This window comes from Perca flavescens, chromosome 10 (assembly GCF_004354835.1).
Source record: "Perca flavescens isolate YP-PL-M2 chromosome 10, PFLA_1.0, whole genome shotgun sequence".
NCBI classification, from domain to species: Eukaryota; Metazoa; Chordata; class Actinopteri; order Perciformes; family Percidae; genus Perca; species Perca flavescens.
In genome coordinates, this window is record NC_041340.1 from 11,050,381 (window position 1) to 11,070,488 (window position 20,108).

Genomic DNA, 20,108 nt, shown 5'->3' on the forward strand with positions numbered 1-20,108 from the left:
CCAATCATTTATGGACACAAACGAGGCAACTTTTGGTTCGTCAATAAACAAATGGAAGAAATGATTGTATGCAAGAATGATCCAGTTTAACATAAAACTGCATTTTTGGATTGCTTAGTGTGGGTGTCTAGGGTTGTGCATTAGTTTTAACTGAAGTCAAGATTTGCGTACATCTGTTCTGATCACATTCCCAGTCCATCCATCCTTTACAGTAGATTTGTAAAGTCATAGAGGAGGAGTCCTTTTTTTCAGAGGACCAAAAGTTTTGAGTATGCAAGAAAAGGCAGGATTGTTCAACCAACAGCTTATTCAAGGTTTCGATCGTGCCTCTGAACACATTTTTCAAATAAAGGCAGGTATGTGCATGAAACTACATGTAATGTAGAAGCAGTTGGTGTACCTTTATGCTACGTAAACCCTGTAGAGAGTTGGTGCCGCGGGCAGCTTCAACATACACAGAGCACAAGACTGAAAAAAAGTCATCAGTCTCTCTCTTTATTATCTTGTTCATTGTTGGAAAAATAGTTATAAATTTAAACTATTTGGGCAATGTTAAAATAACTAGCTTCAACTATAAACAGAACACATATCCTAAGTTCACTAAAAAGTACTCTCTTTTAGCTAAAGAAAAAAAGGTTAGAGTTCTAAAAATGGCAAACCTCACACACAAAAAGGAAGACAATTTGTTTAATAAAAAAAGCACATCAGAGATGGTTGTCTTGTTTAAATATTGCGTAAATTTCATTATGGTAGAAAATACACCATAATCAATATTACGTTTGTGAAATAGATTCCTCAGAAATGAGAAGCTTTTACTGAACAACCAGTTAACTTGAGTATGTATACTGTGGGCTATATCAGGTTTACAACACCCAAGAAGAGACTTGTTCAGTTCACACAGCAATCATCGTCAAAGGTTAATCTTCGTTGTCGTTACTTGTCCCCAAAACCACTGAATTTATACATGAGGATGATCAATTCCTATCTAATATTTACACTTGAAAAGGAGCCTACTGTGGCCCAAATCAAGCTCCGGTTTCACAACCAAGGGGGGATGAAATGCAAAAAGGTAGGCAGTTTAAAAGGAGGCATTTAACATATCCCCCCCCCCCCCACCCCCCCAACAACCCACCAAAAAACTTTGCTGGACGACAAAGGATGTCAACAGCATGCATCACAGAATGAGATGCTACCACATAGGAGGCCAGCCATGTTGGTTTTGAAAAAGGCCCAAATCTTGAGTTAGTCCAGTTAATGGAGCGAGTTAACACAGTCCTGCCACATGTTATTTTAGTAACAAAGGAACACCACTAGTGAAAAGTCAAAGTAACCTCAACAAGTTTTTATTTGTTGTAATAAAATCAAATATCTACCTAGCAGTTTTTCACCCCCTCAGTCCTTTTCTTTAGTCTCTAAACTAAAGCGAGGGCCTTTAAAAAAAAATGACAATGTTGAGAGTCCATGTGCTTGAATGGATCAGATCAATCAACTTCTTGTTCTGTAGCCACATCAGAAAAACTGTCTGAAAGGAGAGGATCTCCGTTTGTGTGATAGAATGGGAGAAGGAAAGGAAACTGGCAAACTTCAGCCGATCATATATTGGGAGGGGGGATTGTGGGAAATGTTGGGTGTGTCTGTGGGGGGAAAGGGCACTGGATCACAGCTCCACAGGTGGCTCTGAGTAGGCCGGCACATAGGTAATGAACGACCGGCCATATTTGATCATGTTGATACTCTGAGTGATCACATGATGTAGACCTTCTCAGCCTGAGAGAAGTTGAAGACTTCTTTGGTTCTGGGACACACCACTTTGTCATCTTGGCGGATGGACAGAAGGGACTAGAAGAGAGAATAAGCACAGGATAATAAATTAGACGGATAAACAAACATTTATATGATTTTTCTTGCTTCCACACAGCATTTTAAAGCATTTTAACAGACAGAAATAACTTTAGCTCATTATCTCTGTACTTTTGGATGTAGTTCATCTTGCAGTGTACTCACATTGTAGCCATATACATATCCATTAGGCAGCATCATTGGAGGGTTGTTTTCATTCATGACCTCCCCAGAGATCTTACAGACTAGTCTGGAGTTGGCGCAGTGGGCCATGGGTAGCGGTTGGGCCAACTTGTTAAGGGATTTACTGCACACTGGGCAGTCTGGGTTCTTCGAGGTACCGTCCTCCTTGTAGCACTGACTGGAACGGGCACAGAGGTTAAGGGAAATGGAGACATCAGTGGAAAGAATAATACACACAAAAGGTTTTTAGGCTTAATAATTAGGCTAAGTTATGAAGCTTTTTATGTAGTGTTTCAACTTTCATTACACAACAAGGGCAAAGGGGGGAAAAGTGATGTGTCAAGACCTCATTTGATCTACTTTAACTGTAGCCACCTACACATGCCACTGAGATACAGGAACACTCCATTTTGTTTTTTGTTTAAATCTTAAGTCAGTATTCACCATTTAGTTTCATTCACAATAAAAATAAAATCAACAAAAACTTAGAAAGATTGGCTGCGGAGATGAAATCAAAAGGGCACAAGCAATTTGTTATTGGAAATAAAATAGGTAGGATACGGTGTCTTGATGGCAGACAGACCGGCCTGCAGGGTGATAGTGAAGACAGAGTTGTTTCCCAGCTGGTGCAGTCTGTAGTTGTCATATCGGAACTGCTGGATCAGCATCTTCCAGCGGGCTGGATCCAAAAGATCCTGATGGAACAGAAATAACAAGAAACAGGAGAGAGAGAGTTTTACACTAACAGCTCAATCAAGACAAACTTCAGACCCAGTACTTTCTCCTCTTCTCCAACGTGTTATTTCATTTCCGAACCAACCAACCAACGATGTAAACTGCAACACACACACCAGACAGCCCTGTAATCAGTGGTCTGTAGCAGGGATGTTCCAATCCCAGGAGCTAATAGTGATGCACATGCTGTTGTGTGTTGCCCTTGAGAGGTTGTTTCTCTGCTTCCCAAAGTGTTTTCACTACGAAGGCGTCCTACAAGTGTAATGTAAGTGCATTTTCTAAACTAAGTTACAGATGCAAGTTAATCCTTTTAATGGGCTGTCAGCTATGGTGGCAACATTATTATTGAGCCTGGTTTTGTTCATATGTGACTGTTTTCACATGTGTGTAATTTGTAAAAAGGGACATGAGGTCACATTCCAAAGATTAAAAAATAACTAAATAAATAAATAAAACTGATGATAATTTAAAGCTATACATGTGAAGCCCAACAAACATGTTGGCAGAAGACAGAGATTATCTTCCTGCTTCTGTCATACTGGCACAAGAAGTTGGCAAAAATGCTGACACACTAGTTTGGCTTGGTCCATCTCTTTTGCTTGCAGAAAACACCAAATGCTTTTTTGGTGCCATGGTACAATTCTGTTTCTCACAGGATTTCTAAGTGGAAGTTTAAAAATAACAACACTGCTAGTAAAAGCAGCTACTTAAGGACAAGTAGCTGAAGAGAGAAAAGAGTTCATTTGTTTTAGAAGGCAACAGAGGCCCTCTAGTGGCCGGTCTGTTGCTTTACCACTCCATAAAGTGCCACACTTGAAAATCATTCGTGTTGTGCTCTTATTAATAATGAAAAGTTTGATGTCAGTGAACAAGTATCGGTTAGGTTCATGATTTATTAAGATGAGCACAGAATGTAAACACGATACGGTGTGTACCCACTGAAAACGACATAAGTGGGATGAGTTTAGCTCTATCATCTATGGCAGCCATTGTCAACTAGCGGCCCGCGGGCCACATCCGGCCCGCCAAAGCTTTCAGTCCAGCCCGCAGAAAAATCATGAATTCAGAAAATGTGAAGAGGAAAAAATGCGTTCTGGTATTTAGCATTTCAAGCATTTACAGCAGGTAACATTACACAGGTAGAGCACAAACCCAGCCCCCTGTATTTGCATCTCTATACACATGTCGGGATTCTGTAAAGCGATGATCTCGCTCCACACACACACACACACACACACACACACACACACACACACACACACACACACACACACACACACACACACACACACACACACACACACACACACACACACACACACACACACACACACACACACACACACACACACACACACACACACACACACACACACACACACACACACACACACACACACACACACACACACACACACACCTTAGCCGAGAGGTGTGTGCGTTACAACACGCACTACCTGACTGGGAACGATACAGAGAGGATTACCAATGGCTGCTGGCGCAGATGAACTAAACGCTAAGCTCATTACTCTAAGTAGGCTAAAATAAAACCTTTGCGAGTAAAAAGTCAATACTTATCAACAATCTACAGGCATAAACACGTAAGAAGCGATATTTCAATCTGCTCCGTCTGGGCAGTCCACTCTTGTCCACCGCACTGTTTTACACTAACAGCTCTACTCTGCAAATAGCAAAGTTTTACAAACAAGCTAAAACAAAAGCTGTTGGTTTGTAGACTAAATGTTTGTCTTAGTTTGCCACGAATCTTGAAATTTGGACAAATTCTTTTAAACTTAACTGCTGAACAAACCATCCTCTCCGCTGTAGCGGTAAAAAAACCTGATGCATGTGGCTACTTAACATGCACGTGAATGACGCAATCGTTATGTTGGCGTTCTTCATTGTTGATGATGATGCTGGTTGTATTGTTTTGTGAGGCATACATGACAAATGCATAACCTGCTTATCAGTCCATTCATCATTAAAGCTTGGGTTTTCCACATCAACTTTTCTCCTCAGCCTCTTTGAAAGTGACATTTTTACCTGACAACAGGCCTTTCTTTCTGCAGGCATTTTCCAGCAATCAGGACACTGTATACTACAACGACGTTTACATAATCACATACTTTAACCATCACTCCTCAGTGAACTTCCTCATAGTCTGACATCATTTTGTAGTTAAAGAGCCAGTTATCATTATGGAGTTGCCATGTTTTTAAGGAGTTTTCTCACACTAATACATGTAAAAAATAAACATTAATTCAGTTAGAAAGTGAAAATATCGAACAAGAATAGGCGTATTAGGTATGAATACATTTTGTTTGCTTTATTTGAAAGTCCAGCCCCTGGAGTGTCTGCTTAGAAAAATTCCGGCCCTTGGAAAAATGTAGTTGATGACCCCCGATTTATGGAATTGGCATTCCCATGTGTGAAGTTTTTTACATTACATGTCATTTAGCTGACTTTAGCGACTTACAATTGCTATATATGTCAGAGGTTGCACGCCTCTGGAGCAAGTTTGCTCAGGGACACATTGGTTGATGTATCACAATGGGAAGTGAACCCAGATCTCCCACACCAAAGGCATGTGTCATATCCACTGCTCCATCACCACCAAGTTTTGCGTGAATTACTTTTAAAATGGTAGAAGCTCAGATGAGTATACCATAATATTGCACATACTGTGCCTGACCACACAACATCTCATACATGTACATATTTCTACTAGTAAAGACTAGGTTTTACCTTGTACGGGGAGATATGTGTATCGGATGGGAAGGCCAGCATGCCCATCACCTGCCGAACCTCGTCCAACTGTCCACCCTCCGCTTGGCTAAAATGCTTCCTTGCATGTCTGATATACACAGAGAGACACAAACAAGATCAGTGGGTGATATAATAATGGTTAAAATAAGGAAAAAGCTGAAGTTGGTGCAAGTTTTCAAGGTATAACAGTTAGTGTTACCTGACTGCATCCATGCGTTTGTTTTGTCTAATGAGCTCAATGAACTCCTGGATTCTCAGACTGAACTCAAGACAACTCTGCCAAAGAAACAGACAAACGATTCCAGTAAGTTTAAACCACTGAAGTGCTGCCAATTTCTCATGAACCTTGAGAGCAGAGAGAAAACTGATCCCTTTCCTACAAGAAGCACTGGTAGATTCTCAAGATGCCTTTCAAAATGTTTTTTTGGAACAGAAAAAAAAAACACATATCCTACCACTTTGGCTGGGAGCGGTTATAAATAACAGTTGGAACTAAAATGTATCTGCATTTGGCATTGAGCTGGAGCTAAACCAGACCAAATTTCACAAATGAGATGACTCATGATCATTTTAACAACCTTTTTTGTTTGTGAAGTGACCTTGGGTGTCATGAAAGGCGCTTTAAATAAAATGTATTATTATTATTATTATTATTATTATTAAATGCTCAAAAGAAAATCAAAGACATTTTTCGTAGAGTCAGCATTTCAAACTTTGACTAACCATATAAATATTCTGCCCTTTGAGAGACAACCTTGCACTCCATAAACTATCAGCTAACCCGGAAACTTACTATGTCTTGGCTGAGGTCTACGCTCTACGGAGTACTTTCTGGTTTAATAGGACAATTTTAGGATTAACACTTTAACTTGCTGCCACAGCCAGAAGGGCAAAACGCTCAGGAAGACTAATTACATCTTAACAGGTCTGTTTCTGAGCACAAACAGCTTTACATTGCGGATTCTTGTTTAGAAAGTGCAGAAATTTGCGACATACAAAACCAATTAGCATTTGTCCATATAATTCTGCTTGCTTGATATGCCTGACTTACACCTATGCAGTTATTGTGTGTTTGTTTGTCATGGTGTGGCTTTTAAGTATTTGTCAGGCCTTAACTTGGATTTGTGAAGTAAAATCTGACTCTTTTAAATGAGCTACCTTCATCTTGCGGAGGCGGGACTTATTGTCATGGCACCAGGCTAGGCAAGTGGCCGTCTCCTGCCTCTCCAGAGACTCCTCCACCTCCTTAGCTGTGAGGAACATCTCAATGTTGACCAGATCCTAAAAATACAGGAGAGTGGATGCATTTATAGAGAAGAAAGGCATCAGGAAAAAAGATAAGCACAGTGTTCAACAAAAGATTTGATTCAGAAACAACTGGTAAAACAACTGATGGATTAACTAATTAAAAAGCCCAGTTTCAGGTATCAGAATGACACAAGTCTCAACACACACATACACAATACATGTCTATTAAGTTAAACTGACAGTTTAACATGGTCACTGAGTTTTATCGCATATTCTCAGTTGCAAATTACTATATGAACTCAAAGAGCTCCTGAGTCTCCAGACAGTTACCTCTATACCGCTCTGTCTGGCCAGTTTAACAGCTGTGTTGTAGTAGCCGCAGCGCAGCAAATGCTCCACCATCATTCGATCCATGCGTTTCTTCTTCCACAGGTTGACTGAGGCCGGCTGGTCGCTGCTGTGCTCCTTCAAGTGCTCGATGCGACGCTTACACAGTTTGGCACTCTCATCTTCTGCTTGGATGGACTCCGCAGCCTACACAGAGAGAGAGAGACAGACAGAGACAGACAGAGAGAGAGAGAGAGACTAATCAGGATATTTGCAAAAAGCTCAATATGCATCACGTAAAACAAAAATACAAGTTCATATTGATGGGCTAATATCCATTATTTCCTTAAAGTGCTCATATTATGCTCATTTTCAGGTTCATAATTGTATTTAGAGGTTGTACCAGAATAGGTTAATGTGGTTTAATTTTCAGAAAACACCATAGATTTGTTGTACTGCACATTGCTGAAGCTCCTCTTTTCACACTTCTGTACCATCTTTGTTGGGAGTCGCACATGCGCAGTAAGCACTGCTAGCTTGTCACTTTGTAAACCTATAATGTGCACAAAAAAGATATATAACACAATAAAGGAAAAGGAAATAGCCAAAAAGCATAATATGAGCACTTTAAAAGAAAGAGCCCCCATTTTCTTATTTATGTGATACAGTGACCGAATCAAATTATAATATGTAATAAAGATTTTTAAAACAGGAAAAAAAACACAGAACTTCTTATAAACCTTTTGCACGGCTGATAACTGCAAACCGATATTATAATCACAGTGATGCCAGACTAGGGCTGGGCGATATGGTTGAAAATTGTATCACAATATAAGTTTTTCAAATCGGTCGATATCGATAATTATTGATATTTTTTATGACCTATTTAAAATAAGGACCAGGAGAAAAATATATTAAATTTAAACATTTTTATTTTAAACTTAACCCTGCTCTGATTATAATCCCCTCAGTTATAAAAGCAGAAATGTCAACACAACCATGGAAAACACTCAAATAATTAAAATGTAAACATAGGTCTAAAATCACAATGAACACTTAACAATTATCTCTTAACATTAAGGTGCAAAATTAAAGAATAAGTAAGAAATGCTTAATAAAGTGTCATAAAATAGTGCAAAGTGTTAGCTAAATATAAGAAACCTGAGAAGAACTATTTTTATTTTCTGGATGACGGTGTGACGACATTGGTCTGTCTAGGGTCAGACTTATAAAATCCCCAAAACTGCCATACTGACTTTTCCTGTTTTATCAACAATTTCCTTGCTCGCTGCGGCACTCACTTTCCACTCCACGCCGGTTTTGTTATTGAAGAACACGAGACAGCGATGTGGCGCAACCAAACATGATACTGTTACATGATTGGCTGTTAGAGTGTCACTCCCCACGTTGCTAGGTTGCCAGAGAGTGAGGGCCTTTGTTCATGCAACCAAACTTGATTCACAACCTCTGGTTTCTTCTGATGAAGAAAAACAAGTTATCGAACGTTTTATCGAACGCATTTTCGATTGATATTGATTATGTGTCTATCGCGATACATATCGTTATCGTTTTATCGCCCAGTCCTATGCCAGACTGCAAGACTTTTCACATCATCGAGGACAGGCCAGACTAAACTGCTGCTTCCTGTTCTGTAGATAAACTCTTAGGTGACAGAGGTAAGTTGGGTAAGTCATTAACATAAAAGGCAAGGGACACTGTTTATTTTCATTGTTGCATGTCACGTTCATATTAGAATTTTTTTTCTGAAGTGACATGGAAGTAAGTAAACAGTGACTACATCGTCCAGTACATGATTGCATTCCTATGTGCACTGGTACATGCACACTAACGTTTTAGATTAGATTTCAAAATAGAATTGCATTGCTTGGTCTTCTCTCGGTATTTCCCTTTATTTAGGACTCAAACTTAACTCTTACTTTCAGATTACAATCTTGACTTTTAGACTACTTTTCTCTACACCAGTCAGACCAGATTTGGCCCAACATATTTGGGAGGGAAATTACTCCCACACCCCTAGCACACCAGTGTAGTGTCTAGTGTGACCTAGCCTTCAATACAATGAATTCAGGGCTTATGGTTTATTGGCTTATGCCACAAAGTACCTGCTGGACAACATGTTGGTAAAAAAGAACCGCAAAGTGTGTTTTGATCACTTGTTGTCTGTAGTTTTAGAAAGGCTTGATAGAAGAACCAGCCAGGCAGCATTTCTGAGCGGTGGCTCACAAACACATTCAACCAAGGCAACGGTTATGCCATTATAAAGAAACCACAGTCACAATAAAGTGCTTTTGCTAACAGGGGTGAGTAATGTGGCTTTTAACAGGCTCTAGCTGAAGGGAGATAAGATACTACTGGTGGTGTAAGTACCAGGGTCAATACCAGTGCTTGTACTTTTTAAGGGAAGAGTAGGACAAATTTGAAATTTAAATGGATAATAGATTTTATTTTTATGTTGTATCTCCATCCACCCAAGGCCAGATTTTGAAAATGACCTTCAAAGTGGTTACAATTGAAAAACCTGTGTAGTGAACCTGAACCTGAAGTGTAGTATCAACAGAGTAAACACTCAGGCATGATTGTTGTAATAAACCTTCCACAAACATAGCTGCACTTTCCAGCTATGTTAATGTAATCACTAAAAGCTAAAATAATGGAGGTAACACCTCTATTTATAAATTAGTTAACAAGTTAGAAATAAAAACACAAAACACGCTATAAAAGCCAAGAGAGTCACAGGCAAAATAACTGTGATAAAGCACAGAGAGTAACTGCCTGTATTAGTCAAAAGTGTTTTTCATTCCAAAGAAATTATACCATAATTAAACTAAAAGGGAAGGTGAGGAAGCTATTGCTGTTTTGGGGTTTTCTTTGCATTTCAGTGTACACTGTACAGAATGGTCTAAAAACACAGCTGATGACAAAACTTTCAACACCAAAATTTTAAATTATTCTGCTTTGGTTGCGGAGATGGCCCTCCTGAAGTTTGAGATTCCAATCCTTGAATAAAATGTACCTACATGGAAAGGCCCCCCCAAACCTCAACAACTTTTTGGGGAAGAGTCACCATCCCCTTGGAAAAAATCCTAAGGGGAAAACTACATGGCCATAAGCGTGATTTATGCTTCTGCGTAAAATCTACGCCATGGCTACGTACATAGGTACGTGGAGACACTGACCTACGCCGGAACCCTACGGCGTGCACCTCTCTAAAAATGTAACTACACATCCGACTCATTTCCTGGTTCTCCATAAACAAGATGGAATCAAGGAGGGTTAACTTTTCCTGCTATAGATTTCCCACAGTGGTCAGCTGTCAGTCTTCCTCTATAACACCATTCAAATTTCATTTTTTTTTTTTTTTTTTATATTCGAATATTTAATGCTCAAATGCAGCCTGTTAAATATGTACACTACTCAAGCTTATGCCACTATAAACATGTGGTGGTTGTTACACATTCTGTCCACTAGAGGGACTTCCAACATCAGCCTGGCCTTGAAAGGGATCTACATCATGGGGCATTGCATTTCTGGCACACTGCTTTCCGTTTACATTATTTTCCACCACGAGCACAATGACGAACACAAATCAACAGTGAACTCTGTAAAGATACATGATCTAACAAGTGTATTGAAGCGGCTCTGTTGTAGAGGCTAACGATGCTCGGTTAGCTCAATGACATGTTAGAAAGCACAACCGAAATGATTTGTTATAAACTAAGTAACAATATTGTTAGCCACGATGCTAACGGCATTGATAACTAAACCAAACGGCGCTGCCACTACTATTTTAGTGATTTAAAAGCAACCTGTTTCTTGCAGATTGTCACATTACTGAGAATACAGCTGTTAGAAGGTAATATATGAAGTTAAAGCGAACTCTGACAGCTGTAGAGCAGCTAACATTACCTTTAGCTGTCTCCATGAAGCTCCCCGCTAAGCTCCTATAACTCACGACGCAGTTAGGAAAGCAGAATGAGCTAACTATTGATAACATAAGCATTTTGGCTCGGTGGATGTTGATTTTAAAGTCATGTTAAAAACTATTTCCCATCCTTGTTCCGATTTCCAGCCGCAGCCTGTCACTCCCCCCTGTACTAACGTTACTCGGTATCTAACGTTGGCTCACAATGCCTTGTGTTTCTCACTCCCGTAACTTATTGTTCAGACTTAACATGAGAAGAGGGAGATTAGCTAACGTTAGCCAACCTATTTACACACACACAAAAAAGAAAACCTATTACTAAATTATATCCGACTTTCGGAATTCGTTCCAACAGCCCTAAAGCACAGGGGAGACACTTTGTTTCTCTCACTATGCCTCTAGAGTCGCTACTCGCTCCAAAGCTAATCACGACACACACACACACACACACACACACACACACACACACACACACACACACACACACACACACACACACACACACACACACACACAATTCTTAAAAGTCGACAGCGATTACATTGCTGTGTGAAAATTTGTGTATGTGCACATCTAAATCCCTCACCTTCCTCTTCAGGGCGCTGAGTTTCTCCACCACACCATCCAGCAGTGACACCACTGAGTCGACCACTGGGAAGCTGCTCAGCGTCTTTTCCAGCTCTGCAACAACCATTGTCACGTGACTTGTCTCCCGGTCGATGTTCTTCTGAGCCGCCCTAAAACGCTTGTTCAGAGTCTCGTACGGCACCTGCAACGACAATGCCATTGGCTATTTACCTCTGTGTATCAGGCATTCAGGTTTTGCAGTGTCAAAGAGCAAGCAGGTCACTCACTACAATGTTACAAAATGTCATTAGTAAACAAATGCATATAAAAAGGACCTCTAGCTGATCATGGTTTGTATTTTATGAAAGGTAGAAAGTTGTTAGATAATTAAGCTATAATGGATCCTCTACAAAACAAAAACTGTATTCTGTCAGACTGAGTCTAACTGGTCCCTACTTTTTCAGACTGCAACACTCCTGTCTTTCTGGCTACTGCTATCTACAGAATATTCTATCACTGCTACATTTAATTTCACACGGTATTATGTTAGTAAGGATTTATAGCTCTAGTATATCTCTTATTTGTACTGTACCAACTTGAATCAACATGATCTACCTAAACAAATTCCTGTTTAAAGTGTTTTTCTAAAAATCTAAAGGCCATGATCTATTATAGCATTGTTTCCACCAAGCAGTCTGGTTCAGTTGAGTCCGTTACACATTAGAATGTTTATTTTTGCATTTCCATTGTCAAAAGTTGTGGATGGATGGCACCAATAGAACCGCTCGATTCTGTCCCGTTTTTTCGTTACCCGCTGTTGAGGTACCAAGCACACTGATCTGATACTAAAGATGGAGCTAGAAACTAGGGCTGCTCCCTCTTAGTTGATTAGTTGACTAATCGGTCGTTTTGGTCTTAGTCAATTTAGATTTCTTTAGTTGATTAGGCATGTTTTATGCTTTTTTCATGCTGAATGACTTATTTCCAAGAAACGTACGAGCACATCTCTGGTAAACACAAGAATTAAAGTGGTGCTTTTGCATGACTCTTTTCGTAGAAACTCAGATTTACAGATCTGTTGATTAAATCAACTAATCGATTAGTCAATACAATTGAATGAGTGTTAGTCGACTAAGAATTTAGCTAGAAACACTGCAGTTGGCAACTGATGCAGAAGTACTTTGTCAGTGAAGAGGAAATACAGCGAGAGATGGATGGAGCAGTGAAAAGTAAAAAAGTTTTTTTAGCTAGTTACTCAGTGCATGGGTGTCCACGGCTTTTACCATCCAGTGTACAAGAGTACTGTCTGCGACATAAACGCAGACAGTACTCTTGTACACTGGATGGTAAAACCAATGAAAAAAATTTAAAAAATTCAATACTATTCGAATGCTGAAATTACTACTCAAATGTGATGTTTTTTTTATAAATAGGTTGGCTGACGTAAGCTAATCTCCCTCTTCTCATGACACATCTGATGAACAATAAGTTACGGGAGTGAGAAACACAAGGCATTGTGAGCCAACGTTAGGTACAGAGTAATGTTAGTATAGGGGGGAGTGACAGGCAGCGGCTGGAAATCGGAACAAGGATGGGAAATAGTTTTAACATGACTTTAAAATAGACAACTACTGAGCCAAAAATGCTTATGTTATCAATAGTTAGCTCGTTCTGGTTTCCTAACTGCGTCGTGAGTTATAGGACCTTATTGGGGAGCTTCATGGAGACAGCTAAAGGTAATGTTAGCTGCCCTACAGCTGTCAGAGTTCGCTTTGACTTCATATATTATGATTATATATTATATATATATTATTATATATTCTAACAGCTGTATTCTCAGTAATGTGACAATCTGCAAGAAACAGGTTGCTTTTAAATCACTAAAATAGTAGTGGCAGCACAGTTTGGCTTAGTTATTAATGCCGTTAGCATTGTGGCTAACAATATTGTTACTTAGTTTATAACAAATCGTTTCGGTTGTGCTTTCTAACATGATGTTGTGCTAACCAAGCAACGTTAACCTTTACAACGGAGCTGCTTCAATACACTTGTTAGATCATGTTTTCATTACAGAGTTCTCTGTTGATTTTGTCACTGTGTGCGTGGTGGAAAATAAAGGAAACAGAGAGCGGCGTGCCAGAAATGCAATGTGTCATGACGTAGGTCCCCTTCAAGGTCAGGCTGATGTTGGAAGTCCCTCTAGTGGACAAAACGTGCAAGAACCACCACATGCTTGTAGTGGCATTGACAATATGCAAGCCTGAGTAGTAGGGGTGGGTGATATGGACAAAAAATAATATCTCTATATTTTGGCGATTTTGACGATAACAATAATTAGACGATATTCTTTAAAAATGCTTTTTTAAAAGTCTGAGTTACTTAGTCAATGATGATAATAATGGGCACAATGTTGAATGAAAACGGTTCTTATTTATTTTCTTTAAAATGTAAGTATTCAAGTAAAAACAATTCAAAAACATACAAAATACTAACTGAACTACTGTAGGAACATTGAACTCTGAGTAAACATTCAGTTGTTCACCTCTGCTGTAATGTAAATTGTGCAGCATACAAGCAAGATGAAATCATAACAATAAACAAAGGGCTCTGTTCTGTAACATATTGCACACAAAATGTCCTTATTGGAAGGCCACGTTTTGATAGTCCTCCTACTTGGCTTTATAGTCCTTCTGACTGGGATTTATGCTGGGATCAGGAGTAGTTGGATGTGATGTGACTGGCCCAAGTGAGGGAGAGGAGCAGTTCTGTATGCTTTCTTGATGTTAGAGTATACATGGTCTAGTGTGTTCTTCCCTCTAGTAGCACAATCTACATGCTGGAAAAAAGCTGGGGAGTACAGACTTTAAGGACGCCTTGTTTAAGTCCCCTGCTACAATATCCCCCCACGCTGCAGTTTGTTCACTATGGTTAGCAGTGAGCCAAACTTGTGCCAACGTTAGCATCGGGGGCTATGTAGACGGCAGTGTGCGGTTTTCGTGGTAAATAAAATGGCCTGTATATTACCGACAGGGCTTCCAGGTCAAGTGAGCAGTGCTGGGCAACGATTCTGCAGTCGGTACTCCATTCATAATGCACAAAAATGCAGTCCTCTGCCTCTGGTCTTGCCGGAGTTCTTGTCTCAATCTTGCCGGTAGCTAGCTCGGCGTGCTAGCTGCCGACAACAATCCACGGAGCGCCCGGTCTGGCTATGTCCTCCGGGATGTTATGAGCCGCCTGGAAGGCTCTCGTAACGGCTGTGTTGTATCGTAGTCCTATATTGATTAGTTCAGTGTGGCTGTACTTTAAATATACACCGACAGGTAGGGCTGTCCTCGACTAAAGAAATTCTTAGTCGACTAACACTTATACGATTTTGTCGACTAATCGATTAGTTGATTTAATTGACAGAGCTGTGCGCTTTGAGAGGTGGTTAAGACTAGAAAAGCAAAATATAAATTTAGTTAATTAACCGTCTGTAAAACTGAGTTTCTCCACAATTAATCCTGCAAAAGCACCACTTTAAATCTTGTGTTTACCATAAATGTGCTCAGAAGTTTTTTGGAAATAAGTAATTAAGTATGAATAAGCATAAATGACTAATCGACTAAAGAAATCTTAGTCGACTAAGACCAAAACGACCGATTAGTCAACTAATCGACTAAGAGGTGACAGCCCTACCGACAGGAGAGCTAGTAGCCACTGCACAATCGCGCGCCACCATCTTTGCTGACATTAGTGAATGTGTAGCGTTCCAATGCGTGTTTTGAAGTGTTTTTTTGTAAGTAATTTAAATACTCGATAATGTCAATTTGCAAATCATTAACACAATAATGACGATATTATTGTAGACAATATATCGCCCACCCCTACCGAGTAGTGTAGTACATATTTAATATGCATTTAATATTTGAATATTATTCAAATATTTAAAAAAATAACAAATGGAATTTGAATTGTATTATAGAGGAAGACTGACAGCTCTAGTATCCATCAACTCTAATTTTGCCAAATTAAAGCTCAGAATGAGACCCAATGATTCAGATATTTAATTGTACCACAGAACAGTTTTATATGCTCCAATAAATAGTAAACATTGACTAGTAAATATTCATTAGTGTCCTGTCGACAGAAACAAGGGGCTTATTCTGTTCAGGTATGTGTATGGCCACTATGAGAGGGAAAAGACAGAAAAAGCATTGGCTTTATGTCAGCAGTTTTTCCTGAGGGCTACATAGAGATCAGGGTTTGCCACTGGCACATTAAACTGGTCAGTGTTTGTTCAGCAAATAAAGAATTTTAGTGACACACTTGGCCACATTAATTTTGAAATTGAAATGAAATGAAGGCTTCAGCAGCCAGATACAATAGATGGTGATGATTATGCTTGGATGAGATGTAGAGAATCAATTCATAAAATATGCATAGAATTCCCAGTGTATGCAAACAAGCAAGGTTGAGCAGCATAATGTAGTAGAACTACAGACCATAGAGATTATGTCAACTGCTTTTGTTACGCTCTCTATCGAAATGGCTATGTACTTAATATTTATGGCTGTATAAGGCAAGAAATGTAGCAAATCAATGTGCAGAATGTGATGAGCATTTAAATGTGGATATTTTATCTAGGCTACAAACAGTTTCTCAAAAACAATTTCAAAAAAATGTACTACATCACAATATAGCCTAGCTTTAGATTTTTTTGCAGATGTAGAGAGAAAACCCTCTTATAAAGAAGTGGACATAATTGGTTTCTCTGATGAGCCTCCTGCACATTTTGAGAAAAACAAACATTCCCTTTTTGATTATGACTGCCTACTAGATCGTATATAGGCTATATGGTATTACTGCTTTCCATACAACCTTAATTTACTTGACAGTTGACATGTTAATCAGTGAGACATGTTTCAGACAGCTATTATAACGGCTTGGCTGATATGGTGTGAGTGGCTGCCTGTCATGATTTGTTGTGAGGCAGCTCATTGCAAGAGACAAGCCCACTCCTGGCAGTGCACTTTACCTATTATTGATAATTAGAATAACTATAATCATTAAATGGCTTAGGTAAGTTTAGCATATCAATGAGATTATGATTTTGTCTTACCTTGAATACAGACTTAAATATGCAGCATTACAATGTCATTTCACTATAATGGGCCTGAAAATTGAATTTTCAGCATTTAACAAACCCCTCGTCACAAACCCTAGCCATTTAAGCGTAAATTAGTATGTATGTATGTATGTATGTATGTATGTATGTATGTATGTATGTATGTATGTATATATATATATATATATATATATATATATATATATACACAGTGGGGGAAATAAGTATTTGACCCCTTGCTGATTTTGCAGGTTTGCCCACTTACAAAGAATGCAAAAATCTACAATTGTAATCATATGTACATTCTAACAGTGAAAGACAGAATCCCAAAGAAAATTCCAGAAAATCACATCATATGAATTTATTAAAATTGATAACCATCTGATGAGGAAAAACAAGTATTTGACCCCCTGGACAAACAGCAAGTATTCTGGCTCCTACAAGCCAGTTAGCCTTTCTTTAAGACACAGCCCCAATCCAAACCAATTATCTACATCAAATACACCTGCCTCACCTCGTTACCTGTATAAAAGACACCTGTCAACACCCAAACAACCAGCATCCAACATCACCACCATGGGCAAGACCAAAGAGCTTTCTACGGAAATCAGTGACAAGATTGTTGATCTGCACAAGGCTGGGATGGGCTACAAGAGAATCGGAAAGCAACTTGGAGAGAAAAGATCAACTGTTGGTGCAGTTATCAGGAAATGGAAGAAGCACCACACCACCGCCAACCTCCCTCGGTCTGGGCCTCCACACAAGATCTTGCCTCGTGGGGTGTCCCTGATCATGCGAACGGTGGGGAATCATCCCAAAACCACAAGGGGGGAACTGATGAATCAACTGAAGGCAGCTGGGACCACAGTTACAAAAGAAACGGTTGGTAACACACTACGCCGTCATGGATTGAAATCCTGCAGCGCACGCAAGGTCCCCCTGCTCAAGAAGAAACATGTACAGGCCGGCATGAAGTTCGCCATTCACCACCTGGACGACTCAGAAGAGGCCTGGAAGAAGGTGATGTGGTCAGATGAGACCAAAATAGAACTTTTTGGCCTCAACTCAACTCGTCGTGTTTGGAGGGCAAAGAACACCGAGTACAACCCAAAGAACACCATCCCCACCGTCAAGCATGGTGGTGGCAACATCATGCTTTGGGGGTGCTTTTCAGCCAAGGGGACGGGACAACTCCATCGTATTGAGGGGAGGATGGACGGGGCCATGTATCATGGAATTCTGGACCGACATCTCCTTCCCTCAGTGAGAGAGCTGAAGATGGGTCGAGGATGGGTGTTTCAGCACGACAACGACCCTAAGCACACCGCCAAAGCAACAAAAGAGTGGCTGAAGAAGAAGCACATCAAGGTTCTGGAGTGGCCTAGCCAGTCTCCAGACCTGAACGATTGAAAATCTTTGGAGGGAGCTTAAAATTCGAGTTGCCATGCGACAACCTCGGAACCTGAATGATTTGGAGGCTGTCTGCAGGGAGGAGGGCCAACATCCCTGCCGAAATGTGCACAAACCTTGTCACCAACTATAAAAACCGTTTGACATCTGTGCTGGCCAATAATGGCTTTTCTACAAAATATTAACATGCTGTTTGTCCAGGGGGTCAAATACTTGTTTTTCCTCATCAGATGGTTATCAATTTTAATAAATTCATATGATGTGATTTTCTGGAATTTTCTTTGGGATTCTGTCTTTCACTGTTAGAATGTACATATGATTAAAATTGTAGATTTTTGCATTCTTTGTAAGTGGGCAAACCTGCAAAATCAGCAAGGGGTCAAATACTTATTTCCCCCACTGTATATATATATATATATATATATATATATATATATATATATATATATATATATATATATATATATATGTTGGCTTGTGGTAAAGCTTACACTGAGCTGACTGAAAATATCCAAATGCATCCACAAGGACATAATACCCAACACCAGAATAATTTGTTGGTAATGCAGATTAGCAGATTCCTCAGTGTCTGTGTCAGGCAACATTGTGATATTTTAATTCTGCTCAATATAGCTCCAAATGTAACCAAAACTGCTCTCTCACAGCTGTAGACTCCCATTTGATGCCAATTATAACCATCACTCCTGTCTTAAAATGGTGCCCATCATCCTTACTGCAGCATCCAAGCAAAGCCAGACATATCCCTGAACCACAGCCATGCTTTTCTGAACACAGAGACGGCTTAACATCGCCAACAACACGTTATATGCATCATGACATTAGTTTCCACACAAAATCTATACATTACTACTCACAAACGTGCTTTTAAACAACGATGCTTTCTTGAACACAGGAGCAGCCCGGGCTTGTTTCAGCTCGTCTTTTAGCAGTGGTGGCGTCGCAGTAACGTTATGTGGAATGGAGGTTCAGTGCGTGTGTGCGGCGGCAGACTGTGATTTCTCTCGCTGGCCATTTTGAAGTGCAGAGAAGCAGCAGCAATCTGATGACACTGCGCTAAAACACGCAGGACTGATTCTCCGTAGCGTTACGGGTTCTCCCCCGGTGATTTCAACCGATCTTCAAGCCAGCAAAAATTTACATGCTCGACGTTACGTTATCTGGTAGGCTATTCATCTTTTGCGACGACAAAAGGTTGCTTCTGCTGGTGTCACCACAGCAAACTGGCTAGCAGGCCAATCATGACTGCCTGCAAGCCATTTCTTTGACGCCATGCCTGGTTGTTGAATGGATGGGCAATCACGCTGTGTCAGGTTCTGTCAGTAATTATGGTTATTTTAACGTTTATATCACCCTTTCACTGAATTATACTGCTAAACCGTTAAGTACACTTGACGCCAAAAATAAGAATTAATTAAGGCAACAGACAGCCAGCTAACTAGCCACCAGCTATTGTTAGTTATCGAACTATTTGATCTTTGATATCGCATTTCAAAGACAGGTAGTTAGTAGACGCTGCTACCTGGCTAAGCTAGTCCAGCTAACGTTAGCCTCCCTGTCAACTTCGCTGGTCTCGCCATCAAATTAACTAATAATCCCCATTTTCCAAATAGCGTCAAACACATCGTGCATTTTGGACATGCTAGAATCGTTAGGCTATTAATATATGGACGTTTTAGCTCTTGTTTACCTTCAGGGTGGGATATTCTTGGACTTTGAGAGCCATGGACAGTTGAGGTGCTGTCTCTTGCACCGCCATCTTGGTTTTGTGGTTTTCTTGTGGTTGTTTGTGTTTTTTTTCTTCTATCAACTCAGAATGGCCTTGGTGCTCACTACCGCCATCTGCTGAGGCGGTGTCAGCACTGACTCTGTGTACGGGTGTGTGGGTTGCATTGTTGAACATTTTTAAGATGCTTTTCTTATTTGAAGTGGCTTCAAACAGAGAGTATTCCTTGATTCAACGCG

At 39.9% G+C, this 20,108-nt stretch overlaps 2 protein-coding genes across 3 annotated transcripts in view; one reads left to right on the plus strand and one right to left on the minus strand.

Moving 5' to 3' along the window:
• Nucleotides 1-1,321: 1,321 nt before the first annotated feature.
• On the minus strand, nucleotides 1,322-20,103 carry maea (macrophage erythroblast attacher, E3 ubiquitin ligase). Of its 2 annotated transcripts, none has more exons than XM_028588863.1 (9): nucleotides 19,834-20,103; nucleotides 11,628-11,810; nucleotides 7,102-7,305; nucleotides 6,682-6,804; nucleotides 5,723-5,799; nucleotides 5,503-5,611; nucleotides 2,584-2,717; nucleotides 2,005-2,200; nucleotides 1,322-1,839 (listed from the first exon to the last, which is right to left on the minus strand). In XM_028588863.1, exons 1-9 carry the CDS (start codon nucleotides 20,044-20,046, stop codon nucleotides 1,744-1,746), a joined length of 1,335 nt encoding a protein of 444 aa, XP_028444664.1. In that variant the 5' UTR covers nucleotides 20,047-20,103; the 3' UTR covers nucleotides 1,322-1,743. The 2 variants fall into 2 exon arrangements, with proteins under 2 accessions (XP_028444664.1, XP_028444665.1); XM_028588864.1 differs by lacking the exon at nucleotides 19,834-20,103 and adding an exon at nucleotides 19,001-19,222 and having other exon boundaries at nucleotides 1,744-1,839.
• Nucleotides 19,148-20,108, plus strand: part of ctbp1 (C-terminal binding protein 1) — a 31,798-nt gene continuing 30,837 nt past the window's right edge. Inside the window, exon 1 of the mRNA XM_028588866.1 lies at nucleotides 19,148-19,306. The gene's annotated coding sequence lies outside the window, so the exon portion shown is untranslated. The remainder of the gene's footprint in view (nucleotides 19,307-20,108) is intronic.